This window comes from Xylocopa sonorina, chromosome 17 (assembly GCF_050948175.1).
Source record: "Xylocopa sonorina isolate GNS202 chromosome 17, iyXylSono1_principal, whole genome shotgun sequence".
Classification (NCBI taxonomy): Eukaryota; Metazoa; Arthropoda; class Insecta; order Hymenoptera; family Apidae; genus Xylocopa; species Xylocopa sonorina.
This window is the reverse complement of record NC_135209.1, coordinates 2320170-2344999: the sequence shown is the minus strand read 5'-3', so window position 1 is coordinate 2344999 and position 24830 is coordinate 2320170. Positions and strand designations below refer to the sequence as shown.

Here is a 24830-nt window from a genome sequence, read left to right as displayed (position 1 = left end):
GCAGTCTGGTTAAGATAAAAGCGACGTTTTTTTATTAGATTCGATGGTTCTCTTTTAGTTGATACATGGACGACTCTTCGTGGTTGTGCACACGTGGTTTGGTAAAGGTCAATAGACGCGGGAGTCGGTGATCCGTTTGACACAGTCCGTTGAGTCCCAACGATCTGTAAATTAAGCAAGCAACGATCGCGTTTATGGTTTTGGTCGACAGTGTCGAGGCTGCGGTTTGAAGCAGCGAGAGTTGGCAATTTTCGAGCGACGACGAGTGCCACTCGAGTGACTTAAGGACCAAGAAACAGCCATGGACAGATGCCAGATCGATGTGGATTATCGTGAAATTTTCTCGACACGCGTAGCTAACATTTGCACGAAAGGCTGCTTAACAAAACGTAACGCGTCCTTTCGATTTTCAACGTCGATAAATTCAATGAACTCGCGTACTGCAGTTACCTGAAGCGCGATCGTAAATTGACCCTGTTACGTTCGCTGGTAGAGACGCGACGTTGGGTGTTCTGTAAATCAAGTACAGTTAAGACGACCAGCCCGGAAATATTCTGTGGTTCGCGACGTGCAGCGACCTTGAAGTCTAGAACGCGAACCCGTCCTTGTTCCTTGGACGAACCGAGCGATGCACGTTGGAATCGAATCGAATTTAGTTGCATGCGCCCATTTTTAGTGAGGGTTGAGAAATGTATTTTTTAAATTATGTGAATATTCTCACAGTCTCACAGTCGACTTACTATAACGAAACCTCGTTGTGTAATTTTAACTGCCCCTAAACTGACTTACCCTCTTTCGACTCACAAACTACCTCTAATTAGATGCACAGAGTTGAGAAATGTATTTTTTAAATTATGTGAATATTCTCACAGTCTCACAGTCGACTTACTATAACGAAAACCTCGTTGTGTAATTTTAACCACCCCTAAATTGACATACCCTCTTTCGACTCACGAAGTACCCTTAATTAGATGCACGTTGGAATTGAATCGAATTTAGTTGCATGCGTCCATTTTTAGTGAGCGTTGAGAAATGTATTTTTTAAATTATGTGAATATTCTCACAGTCACACAATCGACTTACTATAACGAAACCTCGTTGTGTAATTTTAACCACCCCTAAACTGACATACCCTCTTTCGACTCACAAACTACCTCTAATTAGATGCACGTTGGAATTGAATCGAATTTAGTTGCATACGTCCATTTTTAGTGAGGGTTGAGAAATGTATTTTTTAAATTATGTGAATGCTTTCACAGTTTCACAGTCGACTTACTATAACGAAACCTCGTTGTGTAATTTTAACCACCTCTAAACTGACTTACCCTCTATCGACTCACAAACTATCCTTAATTAGATGCACGTTGAAATCGAATTGAATTTAGTTGCAAACGTCGATTTTCAGAGAGAGTTGAGAAATGTATTTTTTAAATGGTCTCACACAGTCGATTTACTATAACGAAACCTGCTAATGTAATTAACCACCCCTAAACTAACTCGCCTTCTATCAACTCACAAACTACCTCCAATTAAATTTAAAAAAAATACCATCAAATGTTGAGATTCGAGATTTAGTGTTGAATATATTTCATGGTAGATGAAATTTGCGATGTGTGCGCTAAATTTCAAACCGGAAAAGAGAACCAGCACGCACAGGGTGCACCCCTTTTGCCCTCTTTCGACTCACAAACAACTCCTAATTAAATTTAAGAAAAATACGATCAAACTCATTGAGATTCGAGATTTAGTGTTGAATATATTTCATGGTAGATGAAATTTGCGATGTGTACGCTAACTTTCAAACCGGAAAAGAGAACCAGCACGCACAGGGTGCATCCCTTTTGCCCTCTTTCGACTCACAAACAACTCCTAATTAAATTTAAGAAAAATACGATCAATCTCATTGAGATTCGAGATTTAGTGTTGAATATATTTCATGGTAGATGAAATTTGGGATGTGTACGCTAAATTTCAAACCGGAAAAGAGGACGAGCACCCCTTTTGCCCTCTTTCGACTCACAAACTCCTAATTAAATTTAAGAAAAATACGATCAAACTCATTGAGATTCGAGATTTAGTGTTGGATATACTTCATGGTAGATGAAATTTGCGATGTGTACGCTAAATTTCAAACCGGAAGAGAGGACGAGTACGCACAGGGTGCAGCCCTTGTGGCGTGCGCGAAATGGGTGCAATCGTCGGTACGAACTGGCTGCGAATCGGTCAGGTGAACGGTTGGTGGTTGTTCACCTGTTCGAAACAATATTTCCAGTGGACGGCGAACAACGACTTTCACACGTTAATGCCTGGGCTTTACAGTTACACAGTGTTGTTAACCGCGCTCTCGTTTTATTTCGCGCTGCTCACCCTAGACGGTGCACGCGTGCTTTGCGGTTCGAATCGTTGCATTCATTTGAATACCAGATCCTCTTTAACTGTTTATTTAACAAGTTCAGAAGGATAAACGAGAGATATCGACTGGAATTCTCGAAGAAACGATGACTTCACTTGAGACGTCGAGGTTGAAAGAAATTTTAAATGCTTCCAGAGAGTACCATCGAGTGCAAAGGGTTAAATGAAGATCAAGCAGTGTATAAATTAATTTTTACACGTATTTGCTTATGTCACTGCTCCAAGAATTTATTTAAAAATAGACTGGATGTATAAGTAATAATTTCTCAGGCCTATTCATGTCGTGCCATTTAATTGTCAGAATAGCAGGAAACGATTTACATGATTCGCACGGATCTGTCGCCTAATTACGAGAAAACTCGTGCATTGGCGTTCTAAACCATTCGAGGAGACTAGAAATTCTTTTGACAATAACTTACATAAACCTTTCGCCGAATTATCGAAAAGAAGAAAATGGAGATTGCTCAACAATTGAAGTGGCTACGTCTCAGAGACTTCTCACGCAGTTTTATTATCGAACTAGAACGAGTAATTCACGCGCAGATACGAATCTTTCCCAGAATAACAACTTACGCGGACCTTTCGTCGAGTTACGAGGAAAACCGTTCCAGAACCTGAGCCTTGCTCGTGTTTTCATCGACCACGAAACGTCACGAAGAGGATCTGTTCGCGAATTTTCTCTTTTGTAAGAGTCGATACGAATCCCACCGTTCATTTAAGACACTTTCTTCGATTAACAAATCTGCCACGGTTTTGACATTTCTATCTCGCACGATCTAATTTCCTGGACTGAGTTCCCCTTTTTTTCAGCCAACGAAGAGGGTACGATAACTTTTTAGTAATTAACGTGAGAATTATTCTGTTGTTATTGTAATTTGTACTCGTTTGAAATTTATATGGTGTCTTGCGTGATTCTATCTTCTGGGTCTAATTAAAATCTGCCTTCAAATCGATATAGGTAACGTGTAATGGAATAAATATAATAGAAAAGTTTAAAATAAAGTTACAAACTGGTAACAGAGGACACATTGTACAAATTTTATTCTATTCTAATTTCTGATTGACAAAAACCTTTGGTATAGTAATTTATCAACTCGTTGCAAAACTTCCTTTCGTCACCAAATCCATTACCCAACGAAATTACTATATTACACAATTTAATTTCCTAGTAGAAGAATACCACGAATCAAGGGTCAGAACTTTGGTTGATTGGTTGCTCGTTTCCACTAGATTTCGTTAGAGGGATGAACACCCCTTTCAGCTGTTTTTCAAGGATTTACTCACTTAAGTGGATAAAGTAAAGCAAGATGAAAAGGAAGAATCAGTCTCATCCAACATCACACGCGAATCTACCATCACCACAATTTAAAAACCCCTAATGTTACTTTATAATACCAATACGAGAACCTGCAAATCAACAATCAACTCTCTGGATCATAAAGAACCAATTAAACCTATTCTTGCTGCAACTGACAACTCGAAAATAAATGATCGACGACCATCAAATTTATATAAAAAATCATACACTGCTTCATTATCTTGATAGTCTAAGAATCTATCGAGGACTAAAAAGAGCTCAAGAAGAACACCAGCTGAGAATCTTTCTCTTCAAAAAAGAAACGAAACATTGCTTCAAAATCTGATAGGGACCAAGTTTATCGTATCCAAAAAGCACCAGTGACAATCTTTCTCTCAGAATCTCGCGAGGACCAGAAGAGCTTAAGAAGAACACCAGCTTAGAATCTTTCTCTTCAAAAAAGAAACGAAGCATTGCTTCAGAATCTGATAGAAACCAAGTCTATCGTATCCAAAAAGCACCAGTGAGAATGTTTCTCTAAGAATCTCGCGAGGATCAAAAAGCTTGAGAAAAGCACCAGTGACAATCTTTCTCTAAGAATCTTACAAAGACCAGAAATCTTAAGAAAAGCACCAGTGAGAATCCTTCTCTAAGAATCTCGCGAGGACCAAAATGCTTGAGAAAAGCACTAGTGAGAATCTTTCTCACAAAGACCAGAGAACTTGAGAAAAGCACCAGCTGAGAATCTTTCTCTTCAAAAAAGAAACGCAACATCGCTCTAAAATCTGATAGAGACCAAGTCTATCGTATCCAAAAAGCACCAATGAGAATCTTTCTCCAAGAATCTCGCAAGGACCAGGAACCTTGAGAGAAGCACCAATCTTTCTTTAAGAATCTCACAACGACTAGAAATCTTAAGAAAAGCACCAGTGAAAATCGTTCTCTTCAAAAAAAAGAACCGAAACATCGCTCAAAGTCGAAGAGACCAAAGTCTATCGCATCCAACTGGTCCATCCGATCGCGACGCAAGATCGTCAGTCGCTTCGAGTCCGCTCTGGCGCGGTTCACCCGCTCGTCGCGGCAGAATGCTCGCGAATGGAACGTACCAGGTCTCTGGCGTGGTTCGTCACCGTTCGTTCTCGCCTGGGATCATCGCGGAAACCCCGTCAGCAGGATGGTACACAGCGAGGCCACATCACTGGTCATCAAACGTCACGCACTGTACGGTTCTCTGCGAATCGCGCGCGCTGGCAATCGAACAACGCGACAAGTGTTCGCAGCTGGCACGACCGCCGGCTTGTACACTCGATCGTGGACTGGAGTGTTGCTCGCGAGGCTCGTAGCAATCGCGGCTAACTCTCCTCGAGCCTTTCTCCGTCTCTCTTTCTCTTCTTTTGCATAGAAGCAACACCACGCCGCTCGATCCCCTACCCTCTCTCTTTCTCGCGCTGGGGAGCAGCCCAGTGTTCCATCGGCTCGAAACACCCCGAAAATTGCTCAATTCCCGCCAGGGATCGGCTACACGTCAGCGTCTAGGTGGTAGGCGATCCGCGAGTAACGCATGCCCTGCCAACACCGTGGGAATTAAGTCCTTGCTAGCTGTTCGAGCGTGGAACTAATTTTACTGCTAGGCTTCGAGTGACTTGCTTCAGAAATGGGCGAGAATTTATTTGTTATCGAATGTTTAGGCGATGACTAATTAGTTACTAATTACTAATCAATCGTTACTAATTACGAGTGTACTATATCGTTTCAAGGTTCATTTTGGTACATTGATGATGGATACTTTTAAAGGGCACTGCATTGATTAGAGTATTATGATCGAGTAAATTATATATCGAGCGTGGAACTAATTTTACTGCAAGGCTTCGATTGGTTGCTTCAGAAATGGGCGAGAATTTATTTGTTATCGAATGTTTAGGCGATGGCTAATTAGTAACGAGTGTACTATATCGTTTCTGGGTTCATTTTGGTAGGTTGATGATGGATACTTTTAAAGGGCACTGCATTGATTAGAGTATTATGATCGAGTAAATGTATCGAGCGTGGAACTAATTTTACTGCAAGGCTTCGAGTGGCTTGAGAGAATTTGGTTGTTATCGAATGTTTAGGCGATGGCTAATTAGTAACGAGTGTACTATAACGTTTCTGGGTTCATTTTGGCATGTAAGGCTTCGAGTGACTTGCTTCAGAAATGGGCGAGAATTTATTTGTTATCGAATGTTTAGGCGATGGCTAATTAGTAACGAGTGTAGTATATCGCTTTTGGGTTAATTTTGGCAAATTGATGATGGATATTTTTAAAGGACACTGCATTGATTAGAGTTTGTGTGATCGAGCAAATGTACAGAAGGTATTTAGTTCTCTTGAGAAGACACTTTGAAGTTTTGTAAAGTACTATATTGCTTCTGGGTTAATTTTGACAAATTGATGATGGATATTTTTAAAGGACACTGCATTGATTAGAGTTTGTGTGATCGAGCAAATGTACAGAAGGTATTTAGTTCTCTTGAGAAGACACTTTGAAGTTTTGTAAAGTACCATATCGCTTCTGGGTTAATTTTGACAAATTGACGATGGATGAGATTTTAAAGGGCACTTCATTAGAGTTTGTGTGATCGAGTAAATGTATAGAAGATATTTAGTTTTCTTGAGAAGACACTTTGAAGTGTTGCAAAGTACCTCTGCGATTACAGTATTATATCGCTTCTGGGTTAATTTTGGCAAATTGATGATAAATACTTTTAAAGGGCATTGATTAGAATATTATGCTCAAATAAATGTATATAAGTTATTTAGTTTTCTTAAGAAGACACTTTGAAGTTTTGCAAAGTACCTCCGTAATTACAAATTTTAGTTGTATTTGTGCAAGATTTAAGTTTATCGAAATTTTTCTTCTTCTCTATGAAGAACTAGGAGACTTTCTCTGCAAAAGGTTACTGAAGTTTTTCGTTACTGAACACTGGCTGAACGCAAAGGGTGTAGCCCCAGAGCAACTAAAAGGTTAAGGTCTCAGCTCTGCACACTGTGATGTAACAGTGAGTTTCTGGATCTTTCTGCGGTTACAACGGGTATAGTACTTGCGATTCGACTCGCGATACACTACTTACCGTTCGATTTCAATTAAAATGGAAAGTCTCTCGTCGTAGCTAAGCAATTAGAATTCTAATAACCGCCTGCTCGTCCCATTTTTCTGATCGACGCGCTGTTCAATATTTATAGAGGGACGCGGAGGATGGAAGGCACTTTGCTCGAGAGTTTCGCAATTTTGTTAAACACGACGCTCGTTCGGTGCTCATCGCATCGTTATTACGTTTTAAGAAAGTTCCTTTAATCACGAACGAATGAAAGTCAACGAATGAAATTTCACTCTTAAAGAAAATGTCCAATAATCGTAGCACACAGTAATAATTAATTAATAATTATTTGCATCAGGCTTTTTTATTTTATCTACTAGAATCGTGCCAAGAAATTGAAGGAAAATTCCAGTTGGTAACGCGATCGGATGCAAAATGGAGCAAAAACGTGGACGTCGAAGCTGAGTGAAAAGTGAAAGTACTTTTACAAAATGAACACAACGGTTAATTACACGGCACTTATGCCATATGGAAAATAGTTCTCCTCTGTATTTAAAGTTCAAGGAATAAATTCTCCGTACGCTGCATTCCGCGGAATTAATCATCGATTTCAGAGGCTGTTGCAGTCGCAACTGGTCGCAGACCAATGCTCAGCTCTTTCAGAAAGAATGCAGCAAGCTTATTCAGCGCGATCTCATAAAACACTGGCGTGGTTCCGTGGTATGTATGTAAAAATCAGACGCGCGTATCATTTGTAATTAAAGAGGAGAGCTCGACTTCCGGGTGTCTGAACGCAGGATTTAAATACCGCAGAAGTAAGCCAGACGATACGCTCCTCCTACGATGCTCAATTCGATCGTTAAAATAGACTGTTTCTCGTACGTCAATTAACATTACTTTCGTTCGCAGTTAATGCATTATTAAATTCAGGAGTTTATTTTCTTTTTTTTTTTTTTCGCGCTCGCAAAAATCGACTGTAAATTGAAATCGACGTTTCGTTTAACCAGCTCGTTTGTGCCGCTTAGACTTTCCACTGCTGCGCGTATAAAAGTAAAATAATTCGTTTAGAACGGAACGGAAGCATTTTTACGCGATGGATCGCCGATAGTCGTCGGATCGCGATCGTTTTCTAAACGCAACTTCCGCGGATCGTTAAAAGTCACGCGATGAATATCTGAAACCGTTCGAAGACTGGACGGTTCTCTCTGAGATACGAAGTACGATAATGAAATTGATCCACGGCGGATCTCCCGCGAATTCCTTCCTATCGCAATCATTTTCACACACGGAGCCACCTCGTCCTCACGTACGACGGTTCTCGTTAGACAGGGGGCAATTTTCTAGGAATCCTCCCGTTCGACATCGAGTAAAAGCGAAAAGTCGACGAACGGCCTTGTGGCGCGTCTTTTTTCCATCCGGTTCTCCAACTCGCGAGTTTCGATCGATGCGACGATCCTTTGGTACCGCGCGAGGGCAATCGACTGATAACAGAGACGATGATTCGAATCACCAATTATACGGGGCTGTTAATCGCGATTAACGATATTGGTGGAGTCAACGATTTTTAAATAACGGAGAAATGAATTCATATACAGATGTTCTCGTTTGTAATCTCAATCAGAGTAATCAAATTGTCTGCAAATTTGATTCGAAGTGATTCGAGGGTTTTTTGAAGAGTTGCAATGTTCTAGTGTTTTTTTTTGCTGATATTACGCGAGAGGAATCGACTGATAACAGAGACGATGATTCGAATCACCAATTATACGGGGCTGTTAATCGCGATTGACGATATTGGTTGAGCCAACGATTTTTTAAGTAATGGAGAAATTAATTCGTATACAGATGTTCTCGTTTGTAATCTTAATCAGATTAATCAAATTATTTGGAAGTTCGATTTATAGTGATTCGAGGGTTCCTTGAGGAATCACGATGTCCTGGGGTTTTTTTCGTTGGTACCACGTGCGAGGAATCGACTGATAACAGAGTTGATCATTCAAATCACCAGTTAAGATGCTATTAATCGCAATTAACATAATTGGTTGAGCCAACGATTTTTTAAGTAACGGAGAAATGAATTCGTATACAGAGGTTGTAATCTGTAATCTTAATCAGACTAATGAAATTGTCTCGATATTTGATTCGAAGTGATTCGAGGGTTCTTTGAAGAAGTTGCAATTTTTTTTCGCTGGTATCAAGTGAGAGCAATCGACTGATAATAGAGTAGATGGTTCGAATCACCAATTATACGGGGCTGTTAATCGCGATTAACGATACCAGATGAGCCAACGATTTTTAAGTAACGGAGAAATGAATTCGTATACAGATGTTCTCGTCTGTAATTTTAATGAGACTAATAAAATTATTTGGAAATTCGATTCGAAGTGATTCGAGGGTTCTTTGAAGAGTCGGGATGTCCTGGTGCTTTTCTCGTTGGTATCACGTGAGAGGAATCGATTGATAACAGAGTTCATAATTGAAATCACCAGTTATGGTGCTGTTGAGCCAATGATTCTTAAATAACAACGAGAAACGAATTCGTATACAGATATTCTCATCTGCAATCTTAATGAAACCAATCAAATTGTTTGGAGATTCGATTCGAAGCGACTCGACTCGCGACGCGCAGCAAACAGCTATTTTTCCCGCTGATATCGCTTTATATCGTTCAAGGAAAACATCGAAGGGGACGAAGAAAAGTCGAAGACGGACGGGAGAGACCGATGTGCACCGGTGGCTCTGAAAAATCCACGAGGAACGGTACGTCAACGATCGCGATGCGAGACCGAGTGCCTCGCTTCCAGACGTTTCTCCGGCCTTTCTAAAGCGACCTCGAGAGAAATGCGCCACCAAAGAGACGCTGACGAGCCCGGAATCCTCCTTTCGATCGGATCTTTTAATAGTTCGATGACGCCTGTCGCGATTTTGCTCCTCGACAGGCTTCAATCATCGTTAGAATTTACCTCGAACGGACGTTTCTGCACGCGTGCCATCGTTTTCATCCATCGCCTCGCGACGATTCGCGTGGCGTTCACTGAGAACCGTCTTGTCCATTTCGTTCAGCATGGAACTATGCACCGAGCAAACGTTCGAGGCGATAATTTGTAGACAGACATTTTCGTAGACACGAACGTTTCACGATTTTACGTTTGCACGGATGATTTGAACAATACTGACAGTTTTACCGTTCCATTTTACATTGTAACAGGTATATAGAAGAGTTATGTACGAGTTTCTTCAGAGATAAATTTGTAAATTCTTTTTTCTTAGAAAAAAATTATTATATTGTAGCAAGCATAAATATATAACGAGTTATGTAAGAGTTTCTTCAGAGATAAATTTAAACAATTAGAGAGATAGAGAAGAATTATTATATTGTAGCAAGCATAAGTATATGGACGAGTTATGTACGAGTTTCTTCAGAGATAAATTTATAAATTTTTTTTTCTTAGAGAAAAATTATTATATTGTAGCAAGCATAAGTATATGGACGAGTTATGTACGAGTTTCTTCAGAGATAAATTTATAAATTTTTTTTTCTTAGAGAAAAATTATTATATTGTAGCAAGCATAAATATATAACGAGTTATGTACGAGTTTCTTCAGAGATAAATTTATAAATTTTTTTTTCTTAGAGAAAAATTATTATATTGTAGCAAGCATAAGTATATGGACGAGTTATGTACGAGTTTCTTCAGAGATAAATTTATAAATTTTTTTTTCTTAGAGAAAAATTATTATATTGTAGCAAGCATAAATATATAACGAGTTATGTACGAGTTTCTTCAGAGATAAATTTATAAATTTTTTTTTCTTAGAGAAAAATTATTATATTGTAGCAAGCATAAGTATATGGACGAGTTATGTAAGAGTTTCTTCAGAGATAAATTTAAACAATTAGAAAGATAGAGAAAAATTATTATATTAGCAAGCATAAGTATATGGACGAGTTATGAACGAGTTTCTTCAGAGATAAATTTAAACAATTAGAGAGATAGAGAAAAATTATTATATTAGCAAGCATAAGTATATGGACGAGTTATGTATTAGTTTCTTCAGAGGTAAATTTAAATGATTAAAGAGATTAGAAGAAAAGTGTCGTTTTGATGAGATTAGAGTAATTAGAAAAAGGAGTGTTCTTGTAATCTGAATCTGATGGAGGGTAGATTCCATGAATAAGTGTGGCATTCTCAGGTCATTGATCTTGACAACCCACATACCTCTCTCTCTGGATTAAATAAAATAATGTAAACTTGGCTCGAGTGAATTTCTTCTCCTCGACAGGAAAAGATGTTCAGAGATACCTCTCGATGGATCCTATTCTCAATTCGAATCGCCATCGAAAAGAAATACCTGACTGTTTCTCAACAGCGAAAGGTTAATGGACCGCGTAATTAAATTCGTATCCGTGGCTCTGAAACACGATTCCATCGATGTTGGTTTTATTCAATCGAACGCTCAGTTCGTAGAAAAAGCGGCAAAAAGTGGGGGAAAAACGCAACGATGGTAATTTGCATTTTTCTAACGAATTCTAGCGATCGAAGGTCGTAAAGCGGAAAGATCTATCGCGAGTTTCTTGCCTGGCCGTTGCGAGCGATCATTTTTTCATCGTCGACATCGAGACTCGTTAAAACAGTCCTCCTCTTCGACGAGGAAATCGGCGAAAGTCTCGTGACTATGGTTGCGCTTTTTTTTTTCCAACCAGACGAAGGTCGAAGAAAGCAACGATCGAGGACTGATCTATCGTAGAGCTCGCCTCCTCGCATGGGGGATCTTCGGATGCTCGCTTCCGCTTTTCGCAGCCGATCGAGACGGCAGATTAAATCAGCCTCGCGAAACTTTCGCGAACAATGCGTAACTGATTAAGATTCGAGAGACGAACGATTTTTCTAGTGTTAGTATTTCGATTTGAGAGGAAGTCGAGGATGTAATTCGTCATTTAAATATATTTATATATATAGCAGTCTCATAAATAACTGTTTGAAAAGTAGCGTTCGAAATCGATGGAAAGGCGAAGGTTCTCCAGGTTTTTCCAATGAGTACCAGAAATGGTTGAGATCTGATTAAGATTCGAGAGACAAACGATTTTTCTAGTGTTAGTATTTCGATTTGAGAGGAAGTTGAGGATGTAATTCGTCATTTAAATATATTTATATATGTAGCAGTCTCATAAATAACTGTTTGAAAAGTAGCGTTCGAAATCGATGGAAAGGCGAAGGTTCTCCAGGTTTTTCCAATGAGTACCAGAAATGGTCGAGATCGTTGAAGATTTGAAAGAAGAACGATTTTTCTAGTATTTCGATTTGAGACCAAAACGATCGAAGTTGAAGGTGAAGTTATTAATTTACATATGCATACAGCAGTCTCATAAATAACTATTTGAAAAGTAGCGTTCGAAATCGATGGAAAAGCGAAGTTTCTCCAGGTTTTTCCAACGAGTGCGTACCAAAAATGGCTGAGATCGTTGCAGATTCGAAGATGAACGATTTTTGTAATACTTGATGTATTCCCATTTCGATTTGAGACGAAAGCGATCGAAGTTGAAGATGAAATTCGTAGTTTAAATATACATATAGCAGTCTCATAAATAACTATTTGTAAAGTAACGTTCGAAATGAATAGAAAATCGCAGTTTCTTCAAGTTTTCCCAACGAGTGCGTACCAAAAATGGCTGAGATCGTTGCAGATTTGAAAGACGAACGATTTTGAGAGGAAAACGATCGAAGTTGAAAATGAAATTCCTAATTTAAATATATGTATAGCAGTATCATAAATAACTATTATATATTTGAAAAGTAGTGTTCGAAATCGATAGAAAATCGAAGTTTCTCCAAGTTTTCCCAACGAGTGCGTATACCAGAAATGGCTGACATCGTTGCAGATTTGAAAGACGAACGATTTTGAGAGGAAAGCGATCGAAGTTGAAGATGAAATTCCTAATTTAAATATACATATAGCAATCTCATAAATAACTATTTGTAAAGTAACGTTCGAAATGAATAGAAAATCGAAGTTTCTCCAAGTTTTCCCAACAAATGCACACCAAAAATGGCTGAGATCGTTGCAGATTCGAAGACGAACGATTCTTGTAATACTTGATGTATTACCATTTCGATTTGAGACGAAAACGATCGAAGTTGAAGATGAAATTCCTAATTTAAATATCCGTATAGCAGTCTCATAAATAACTATTTGAAAAGTAGCATTCGAAATGAATAGAAAATCGAAGTTTCTCCAAGTTTTCCCAACGAGTGCACACCAAAAATGGCTAAGATCGTCGCAGATCTGTAGCGTCACTCGTTAAGTACCGATTTACGCATCGATCGCGAGGTCACCAGCGAAAGTACCACGCGATTTGACCGTCAGCTTCTGCGAATTCATCTTAGCTGGCTGTGGAGGAAAGTTAGAAAACGTTGGTCGTGGGAAATCACGGGTATGGTCGCGTACAGAGAGCCATGGCACGCTCGACGAAGAAACAATCTGCCCGGATGCAATAACCTGACCTTTTCCACCGGCTTTGCGTTCCTTTTAGAGGTCTATGTGGCACAACTTTGAAACATATTGCCTCCGTGTCCCGTTTAAAACACGCCCATCGTTGGGATCTCCCCAGAAGGCTCGCGTCGATTTCATTTTTTTCTTCGCAGACGATTTTCTCCGTCGAGGTAGCAATTTTTTTTTTTAAACACACGTGACGCAACTTCGAAGCGCGAGCTTGTCTCTACGCTCTGTTTAAATTGCTTCGTACATTCATGTCGAAACTGTTGTTTCAAGTATTATTTAATTCGATGATCGCTATTTTCGAAGTAACAGCAATTGAAGTAAATGATCGACTAATTTTGCTTCAATTTGTAAAATCCATTTACCACGGTTCCGTTTGTAACTGCCTTTCTACCTCTTATCTACGTCCAATCTTTTAATTTCGCAATTCGAAATTAATCAGAGTTTCTTTTACTTTGATCGATTTATGGTCGAAGAATTTTTTAAACTGTAATCGATGTTGATAATTAATTTTCTTGTTTCTTCTGCCTCTCTCAGCGTATCGCGTTTATGAACGGTCACAGTACGTACACGTGGATCAATTAATTAACGCTTAATCGTCACTGTCGCTCGACGAGGGTTTTTTTTTCGTCGAATCGTCAATTAATTTCGACGTTGAATGGGAAACTTAATTTAACCGGGACAAGGAGAATCGAGCGCGCAGCAACGATCAGCTGGGCAGAAAAACCACCTATGCAAATCGATGCAAGCGGATCCGTGTTCGGTTCCGTGTACCAGCAGCAAGAAGAGGCTTGGGCTAATGCGATTCGATAAGGAAGTTGTAAAGGATCCGCGGGATCGCCGCGAATTTCTCATTTTCTCCTCAGCAAACCGCGAAACGTGCAACGCAACACCAGCGTCTCGTGAATTATGCACGGTTGCAAAATTTTCATTTGCATAACAGCCGATGAAGTAAGCTTCACTTAGCACTAAACAGACTAAAGAGGACCTTCGTGCAGCGTTTCGTCACATCCTCGTCGTCCTGCGAATTCTAGATCGACTTCTGGACAATTTCTGCTGGAGCCTCGAAAACGAGACCCTGATGACGACAATTAACATCTTAGACACTGTACGCCATTATAGTAGCTTTCGTGGATTTAAGACGAACCATACTGAATTGTATTATTAATTACTCAAGTAAATTGGTACAGTTAAAATGCGTGTATCGTGTTTTTAAAAAAAATTATGATATAATCATCGAACACTTGATTTCAATGTACTCGTGTAAAGAACAGCATTATCCGTCACATCCTCAAAAACGAAACCCTAATGACGACAATTAACCTCTTAGGCAGTATGCGCCACCATAGCGTCTTTCGTGGATTTAAGACGAACCATACTGAATTGTATTACTAATTATTAAAGTAAATTGTTACAGTTAAAATGCATCATGTGTATCATGCCTTTAAGAAAAATTATGATATAATCATCGAACACTTGATTTCAATGTACTCGTGTAAAGAACAGCATTATCCGTCACATCCTCGTCTGCGAATTCTAGATCGACTTCTGGACAATTTCTGCTGGAGCCTCAAAAACGAGACCCTGATGACGACAATTAACATCTTAGACACTATACGCCATTATAGTAGCTTTCGTGGATTTAAGACGAACCATACTGAATTGTATTACTAATTATTAAAATAAATTGTTACAGTTAAAATGCATCATGTGTATCATGCCTTTAAGAAAAATTATAATATAATCATCGAACACTTGATTTCAATGTACTCGTGTAAAGAACAGCATTATCCGTCACATCCTCGTCTGCGAATTCTAGATCGACTTCTGGACAATTTCTGCTGGAGCCTCAAAAACGAAACCCTGATGACGACAATTAACATCTTAGACACTATACGCCATTATAGTAGCTTTCGTGGATTTAAGACGAACCATACTGAATTGTATTACTAATTATTAAAATAAATTGTTACAGTTAAAATGCATCATGTGTATCATGCCTTTAAGAAAAATTATAATATAATCATCGAACACTTGATTTCAATGTACTCGTGTAAAGAACAGCATTATCCGTCACATCCTCGTCTGCGAATTCTAGATCGACTTCTGGACAATTTCTGCTGGAGCCTCAAAAACGAAACCCTGATGACGACAATTAACATCTTAGACACTATACGCCATTATAGTAGCTTTCGTGGATTTAAGACGAACCATACTGAATTGTATTATTAATTACTCAAGTAAATTGTTACAGTTGAAATGCGTGTATCGTGTCCTTAAGAAATATTATAATATAATCGTCGAACACTTGATTTCGATGTACTCGTGTAAAGAACAGCATTATTCGTTACACATTGCAGTGCTGTATCATTTACACGTAATTCTCATTTAAACTCTGTCGTACAGAGAAACAGCCACGCGCAAAATTCAGCAGTGTCTAAGAGGTTGATGTTCGATATTCGCCTGGAGAACGCAACAGCTGCGCGAATGATCTACACGAGAGGACGAGAACGCGTGGAATCGTTGTTGGAACCGCGACGAACGATAGCCAGCGATAAAGGAACCGTGCTCTAACGAATTCCAATGTTACGCAGCGGGCGCGTTCTCCGCGTTCTCCACCGTTCGCCAGGCGCAAGGGAAACCGCGCGATCGGCGAAACAAAACGAAATCGATCCGCGATTACCAGCAGGCATTATCCTAGCGGCGAGCACACAACGGAGGCAACGCTGGTCGCGCGTTAAAAAGTAAATCGGCCTCGGTTTGCTTTTACTTTCGTCACGCCGCGGATCGAGCCGTTGCCTCTCGACTTTCTTACGATCTCGCGATTCGAATCGTCCGTTTCCTCTGTGGCTGTTTCCTCGAGACGCGATTACGATCTTAAGCTATTGAAAAGCGATTTTTAGATCGCCGTTCGATTGGATTTTGAAAGGTTCTTGGGAGAAATGGTAACAGAGGAGAGGTATATTAAAAGGTGTCGTATTTCTTTGGTGGTTCACGTTTGATTCGTTATTCGAGGATCTCAGTAATTGCCTTACGATCTTACGCTATTGAAAAATGATTTTTAGATCGCTGTTCGATTAGATTTTGAAAGGTTCTTGGGAGAAATGGTAACAGAGGCGAGGTATATTAAAAGGCGTATTTCTTTCGTGGTTCGCATTTGATTCGTTATTCGAGGATCTCAGTAATTGCCTTACGATCTTACGCTGTTGAAAATCGATTTTTAGATCGCCCTTAGATTAGATTTTGAAAGATTCCTGGGAGAAATGGTAACAGAGGCGAGCTATATTGAAAGGTGTCGTATTTCTTTGGTGGTTCGTGTTTGATTCATTATTCGAGCATCCCAGTAATTGTCTTACGATCTTACGCTGTTGAAAATCGATTTTTAGATCGCCTTTAGATTAGATTTTGAAAGGTTCCTGGGAGAAATGGTAACAGAGGCGAGGTATATTAAAAGGCGTCGTATTTCTTTGGTGGTTCGCGTTTGATTCGATATTCGAGGATCTCAGTAATTGCCTCAAGCCGCGATTGCGATCTTACGCTATGGAAAATCGATTTTTGGATGAGATTTTTAATGTTCTTGGGAGAAATGGTAACAGAGGCGAGCCATATTAAAACGCGACGTATTTCTTTCATAATTCGCGTTTGATTCATTATTCGAGCCGCGATTGCGATCTTACGCTATCGAAAATCGATTTTTAGATCGCTCTTTGATTAGATTTTGAAAGATTCTTGGGAAAAATTGTAACAGAGGCGAGCCATATTAAAACGCGTCGTATTTCTTTCATAATTCGCGTTTGATTCATTATTCGAGCCGCGATTGCGATCTTACGCTATTGAAAATCGATTTTTAGATGAGATTTTGAAAAGTTCTTGAGAGAAATGGTAACAGAGACGAGCCATATTAAAACGCGACGTATTTCTTTCATAATTCGCGTTTGATTCATTATTCGAGCCGCGATTGCGATCTTACGCTATCGAAAATCGATTTTTAGATCGCTCTTCGATTAGATTTTGAAAGATTCTCGGGAGAAATGGTAACAGAGGCTCGTCGTATTAAAACGCGACGTATTTCTTTCGTGGTTCGCGTTTGATTCGTTATTCGAGGATCCCAGTAATTGCCTGGAGCCGCGTGCTCGGCATTTTTTCCGGAATAAAATTTGCAGGGGGGCCCACAGACGGTGGTAGCCGACAAGAAGCGGCAAAGAATGCGATCCATGTTACATGAAGTCATCGTGCGGGGAAACACGCGGTGTGTCTTGCCACGGTTCCCTTGCGCCTGGGCACGCAAAAACAAGTTCAGGTTAACAGCTATCCGGGCGCAGCATTAAAATCTGAAAAAGAATCCAGCAACACGTACGAAACATCTTGCGGCGTGCATTATGGAGATCATTTCTTGCCCGCGGCTGGACAACGTTTCGTTTTAAATCGCGCTGCCCACTTTTTTGCGATCCACCTTTTGCGCAACGCGCACGCGGAATATGCGAGCAGGACTCGAGTTGACGATTTCGTAGACTAAAAATATTTCGAGACACCGTAAATTATTTTGCTCAATCACTTGATGCGATGGAACGTTAATATTTCATGATACATTTTTATTTTAATAAACGTGTGGTTCTTTGGTGGGCTCAGTCGAGATTTATCGCCTCCAGTGTTCATTTTGTACGATACTTTATACATAAATACAGAGAGCGTAATAATAATCAGAGAGACTAATAATAACGAGGTATATCGAATGAAATTCCCCTTCTTAACGAACAATCTATTACTGGCACGAAATGAATTAGGAAATGGTTCGTTAAATAAACCTTTACCACACATCCTATACGGGGGTACAACAAGCTGTCTCGCCATTACCGCGCGGGCAAGATTAATTAGCCGAATGTAAAAACAGAATCTCATTACTGAATAAATGACAGTAGAATTTCTTCGACCGCTATTATTTATATAAGAACAAATATTTTCGCTGGCTATCGCGTAATGAACCCTCGAAACCGCATAAACGTGCTGTTCGCGTGAAGCAAAAAATTGATTAGAAGAAAAATTGAGTCGTGAAATATTACAGTTCCGCAAGCTCCAAGTAATTACGTTAGCAATGCGCGCTCGCAACACGATCTGCCCACAAAAGAATGATTAACGACCCAGAGACAACGTGGATAATTTTATTCAAGCGCAGCCAAAAAAGTGCTGCAAACGGAAGGTTTCTTTCGCTTGATCCAACCGCCACTGAAATAATTAATAATTAACGTAAAAAAAAAAGGATTTTTGTCTGTTCGTTTTATCCTCGCAAGAGTTATTGGGTCTGAACAGAGACAGCATCGACCGGAAAATCCAGTTTCCACGGTGTTTCCTTTCCTTGTTTCCCCCCTGGCCCGCGAATCGCGATAACGCGTGATAAAATCGAGCGTCAATGGAACGTGGCAAGTGGAAACCAGGCTAGCCTTGCTCGACACAGTAAACGGGCCATTTTTCGCGCACGATCCACGAATCAAAATGTCCGCGACCAAGCCTTAAGCGTTTGCGCGCGAAGGCAGCGCGCTTCGCCTTCGTCTCCTTCGTCGCCACGTTTGGCGAGGTCTCGTCAAACGAAAAAGGAGATCGTTACTCTTTCGAACACCCGCGTTATCTATATTTATCGACGTCCAAGACTCTGGAGAACCTGTGTTTGGCGTTAGTTCACGATGCACCTCGCGTCCATATTATTTAGCTCGATTCAATTCCACGTGCAGCGTGCTGCAACGCTCGTGACACAATTGTAAAAAACAGGTGCGAGTGTCCTTGAGGAGGAAATAGCTGAAAAGCGTTCAGTGGAATTTTGTAACGCAACCGACCGTTGGAGATCATTTCTCCTCTAATTGCAATTCCAATTTATTGTATGAAATTATGTTGCTCTAAATTGGTAACAAGCTTGTCACGATTAAAGGTATTCGCGATATTTCACAGAATTTCGTTACTCTTCCTGTTTCGTGATTACGTAACAACAGATTCGAGCCTACTTGCTGTAATACAGTTGATCTTATCGCTGACTGCAATGTTCACTTTGAGCAATTATTTCGTGTCCATAGCTTCAACGAACCAACCAAAGAATTGTTCAACTTCGAAGAAATTACTGTCATCCAATTAAACTAATACTTTAGAGACAGCTTGCATCCACTTTGGCAATCATTTCGCGCCCATAGCTTCAACGATCCAACCAAAGAATTGTTCAACTTCGAAGAAATTACTGTCATCCAATTAAACTAATACAGAGTGACTTTAGAGACAGCTTGCATCCACTTTGGCAATCATTTCGCGCCCATAGCTTCAACGATCCAACCAAAGAACTGTTCAACTTGAAAGAAATTACTGTCATCCAATTAAACTAATACAGAGTGACTTTAGAGACAGCTTGTATCCACTTTGGCAATCATTTCGCGCCCATAGCTTCAACGAACCAACCAAAGAATTGTTCAACTTCGAAGAAATTACTGTCATCCAATCAAACTAATACAGAGTGACTTTAGAGACAGCTTGCATCCACTTTGGCAATCATTTCGCGCCCATAGCTTCAATGATCCAACCAAAGAATTGTTCAACTTGAAAGAAATTACTGTCATCCAATCAAACTAATACAGAGTGACTTCAGACACGGCTTCGCGCCCATAGCTTCAACGATCGAACGATCCAACCAAAGAATGTTCAACTTCAAAGAAATTAAGCGATCACAGGACGACTTTAGACACGATTTGGTCCAAGAAAAAAAAAAAGAGAAGAACAGCAACGCGCAAGGAGAGACGCGGATATTCAACTTCAAAGAAATTAAGCGATCACAGGACGACTTTAGACACGATTTGGTCCAAGAAAAAAAAAAAAAGAGAAGAACAGCAACGCGCAAGGAGAGACGCGGATATTCAACTTCAAAGAAATTAAGCGATCACAGGACGACTTTAGACACGATTTGGTCCAAGAAAAAAAAAAAAAGAGAAGAACAGCAACGCGCAAGCAGAGACGCGGATGATTCGCGAGGCGCCTCGCGAATGATGGATCGATCGTTGATAATTTAGACGCGCGACGACCCTTCCTGCTTAACGACCCGCTTATTTAGCGTCCGCAGAGGTGAAAGTCTCTACGTGACGGGGACAAACGGAGAAAGAGTCGCGAATTCGTGTCGAGCGAAGTTAACGACCGCTCCTCCACCTGACACGGACTTTCGTTGCCCTGCCGCGGATTCTGCCGGCTGATCCTTTTGGTTTTCAATCGAAGGGGTTCGTCGACCGACTCCGCGAGCCGTTCACTCCTCGATAACAGCGTTCGTTTCTCGCCTGACGCGTTATCGATCGACAATTGTTACATTTCCTTTGTAAATCGCCTCCACTGGAAACTCGACACACGTCTGCGAGCACAAAAGCTACTCTTCAAACGCAACTGATCGATCTTTGGTGCATAAACGATCGTTTCACCTACCAGAGAATTGTACGACGCTAAATGAGAAAGTAGAACATTGGTGAAATAGAAAGAAAATGTTATTTCGATTTTATAATGTAACGAAGTGACGTTTAACTGATCTGACCTGGTTCACGCGATAGATCTCCTACAGTTTGAATAATATATCGAGCAGTTCGATTACTCGAGGCAATAAGAAAGCCAGGCTCAAACTTCCTCGTGTGTATGCGCTTAAACGCGAAATATTACGTAAACTAGTGGAGAATCGTTCCCAGAGCAGCTTTCACGAGGTTGAATATAGGTCAGACGCGAGCCAGGATGTTTAATTAGACGCTTATGCGAAGCAGAAGCCGCTAGGTGGCTCGCGCTTGCCTACCGGAAACGCGTTGCGGAGGATCGTTCTGATTTCTATCGCGATATTGAGACTGGAATCAAGAGGTTCGCGTGGTATGAAATTCTCCTCGATCCACAGTGCACCGCTTGTTAATCAACTTTTCATTAGATTCTTCAGCCGTCTATAGTTAACATTTCCACAGAGATAACATTTCTGCAGAGAGCGGAAAGGTTCTACTTTTTTTTTTTTTTTGAAGAAGAAAACGATCGTACATCGAGGTCAAACGCGTAGAATTTTTACGATAAAATCGAACAGAATATGTGTACTTTTAGCATTGTAATGTTTTGAGAACTGTATAGATAGCAACTGACGATTATTCGACTCGAGATTGGTTCTCATTAACGACGAGATTTTTTGGTATTACAGGCAAAACAGGGAAAAGGATAAGGAGGAGCTTGAGGCCCACATGTTCGACAGACGCATCGTCAAAAACTGAGAAAGTTCCATCAAGAGGAGAGCGTCTTAATGAAGATGAAGTAGCAGACGTTTTGAAAACAGCTAATTGGTCAGAAATGTCAACGTCTACTGCCAAGGTTTGCGTTAAAAGCCCAGACTAAAGAAGCAGTGGTTTAGAGTTTATTTTGAAAAGAGTTAGAAGAGATTATGTGAGTAGAGTAAGCCATAGTGTGGAAATAAATACATCAATTTCTTAAGAACGCTGTGCATTATTATTTATTTTCTTTTTTGAATTGCCTATCTAAGAATCTCTAACAAAGTTTCTCCAACAGTATCAACAAGTGGACGATGAAATTTTCCAAAGGATCGCGTCGTTTCTGCTTATCCTCGACCCGCTAATGACTCTCCCGACGCGGTCCACAATGAGACCTCGAGCGTGCTCCCTTAGCCATTAACGGTTGCCATTAATTAACGGCTATCTAATTAAGCATCGATCTCGCAACGTGATTAACCCCGTGGCCCACGTCGACCCGTGGATCACAGTGAAACAGACCGCGTTACGAGTGTGTTCCACGACAAACCAACGAGAAGAGCGAGAACAGCTCGATTTGAAAAAATTGCGAAGCTGTTTAGATCGCCACGACAAACCAACGAGAAGAGCGAGAACAGCTCGATTTGAAAAAATTGCGAAGCTGTTTAGATCGCCACGACAAACCAATGAGAAGAGCGAGAACAGCTCGATTTGAAAAAATTGCGAAGCTGTTTAGATCGCCACGACAAACCAATGAGAAACGCGAAAACAGCTCGATTTGAAAAAATTGCGAAGCTGTTTAGATCGCCACGACAAACCAATGAGAAACGCGAGAACAGCTCGATTTGAAAAAATTGCGAAGCTGTTTAGATCGCCACGACAAACCAATGAGAAACGCGAGAACAGCTCGATTTGAAAAAATTGCGAAGCTGTTTAGATTGCCACGACAAACCAACGAGAAGAGCGAGAACAGCTCGATTTGAAAAAATTGCGAAGCTGTTTAGATCGCCACGACAAACCAACGAGAAGAGCGAGAACAGCTCGATTTGAAAAAATTGCGAAGCTGCTTAGATCGCCATAAAATCGAAGTTTACGAGGCACGCATTATTTCTGGTCACTCCTTTCATTTAATCGGTCGTTTCCTGGAGAATGTGAGGAAACTCGTAACAACTACGAAGTCTGAGTATTAACAGTCGATGGACGTTGGTTAAGAACGCCTCTGTTTCATTGGCGATTCCAAGGAACAAAGTAAACGTTTCGTTGAGAAACGAGCTAATTGCATTCGATAGAGACACACGCAACAGGTGCAAACGACGCTGCGTTATTCGAGCATCGACATCCTCGAGGTCCACGCATCTTGCCATGCAAATGGCCGCGCCTGGTTGCAACAGGACGATCGCCCTATTGCGGAACCGTTCGCGAGTGAAAATCGCTGTGGACACGCGTTTAAGTACGTTTATTCCGACGTGGGCACTAATGTGGACGTTGCGTCGGCCAGAAGAATGCGAATGCTCGTTTTGCAACGGGACGATCCGCTTCGGACGAAGATGAAACGCGCTCGAGTATGCCACGTGCGTGCGAAGCGGATATCGAGTCTGCGATTCCATTGATTTATTATAATCGATTCGAATATTCATGGCGAAAGGAGGAGTGATCGATGCTGCATTGTATTTTAATAATTCGAGGATCGAGAAGGTTGCATTTTACAAGAATGGAATTTTACAACCCTTTGGACGATGAACTATGTTAAACGCAATTAAAGCTTACGGTTGCATAAACAATTAATTGCATTTGATCGAGCAATCGCAATGAACGATTTTAAGTTGAATCTGAACCACGTGATAATTAATACGGTCCACTGGTTCAATTGCATTGTTTAATCGTTCATTGGATTAATAATTACGAACACTGCGAGCACGTTTCGCAGTTTCGAGTATTATCGGAAACGATGCGAAGGTAATTCGAAAGATGCATAGATAATTACGTGAACGCGTAACGACTTAATGACTTGTTCGCTCTCGCAGAAATGAGAAGTTCTCGCGGATAATTTCGATGGATTCCGTTATCCAGAACGACCCATCTGAACGTCCAGCCTGATCGCTTGCAAATGAAGTCCACCTGTTCCAGAGTCCCGCGAGCAGAAGAACATCGAATCGCTGCTAACTTTTTCGCGGGTCAACGATTTTACCTCGATCCACCGTTAACGGGTGCAACCATTCCACGAGCTATAAAAAGATCCATGAAAAAGCCAGATGATTTCGAACAGGATCGATTTTTCGTGTGCACGGTTACGCACGGACGGCTCTGTTTTCAGCGCGCCATTTTTGCCACTGATATGAATGGATATTGGAGCACTCGATCGTAATTACTCCATCGTTCGATAGGATGCTTTATTTTCCACTGTTTGTAACCCATACCTGGATATATTTGCACGAACTTACTCGATTTCTTCAAACGCGTTTGCTTTGGTTTTGCTGCTAATTAATAGAGAAGAGAAGAACGTTTGGTCCTGGACCTGCTAATGAACTCATCAGCAACGATATCTAGCAGGCTCTGCCTTAGACGTGTGGATGTTAAGGACAAGTCAGAAGTTGAAGAATTTATTTTTCACAGTTTGTAAGCCATATCTGGATATATTTACACGAACTTACTGGATTTCTTCAAACGAGTTTGCTTTGGTTTTGCTGCCAATTAATGGAGAAGAGAAGAGAAGAAAATAAAAGAGAGAGAAGAACGTTTGGTCCTGGATCTGCTAATGAACTCATCAGCAACGATACCTAGCAGGCTCTGCCTTAGACATGAGGATGTTAAGGACAAGTCAGAAATTAAAACGAAGAAGGAAATGTGAACTTTTGGGGAACTGCAAGCGTCAATGTCCTTCTAATGGCAAGTGTCGAAAGATCGCCACGGTATTGGATCAAGGATCAAGATAAATTTACCTTAATGGTAGCAATTTTTTGTTGGAGTTCACGACAAAAGATGGCGTCGTCCCGACGAGACGCTTAAAAGGGAAGTGTCGTTTAATAGACGCGTACAGACTGCGGACAATATGCAAAGTTCGCGACTACGAGCTCGCCATTCTCCAGGAAACGGGCATTTAAATGAAATGAAAAGTGAAAAAGAACGCGTATCCCGTAAATACTTGGAGTTTCGAAATCTCGCACAGGTATCGAGCGGCATGTAAATTGCGGTATGCCAGCTATTCAGAAACGTTTTTTAGCGAGGTGGCATAGCAAGGTTACACGGTGTGCCTGAAAAGGGGAAAGTTTTTCGTCGACTCGAGCGTTGCAAGGCGCAAATACTTATCAC

General features: G+C 40.6%; 1 protein-coding gene across 1 annotated transcript in view; it reads right to left on the bottom strand.

Moving 5' to 3' along the window:
- Positions 1–43: 43 nt before the first annotated feature.
- The window catches only part of Engase (cytosolic endo-beta-N-acetylglucosaminidase), a 37457-nt gene continuing 12670 nt past the window's right edge, over positions 44–24830 (bottom strand). The window contains exon 8 of the mRNA XM_076907873.1: positions 44–164. Coding sequence (XP_076763988.1) covers positions 109–164 — 56 coding nt within the window. The 3' untranslated portion in view covers positions 44–108. The remainder of the gene's footprint in view (positions 165–24830) is intronic.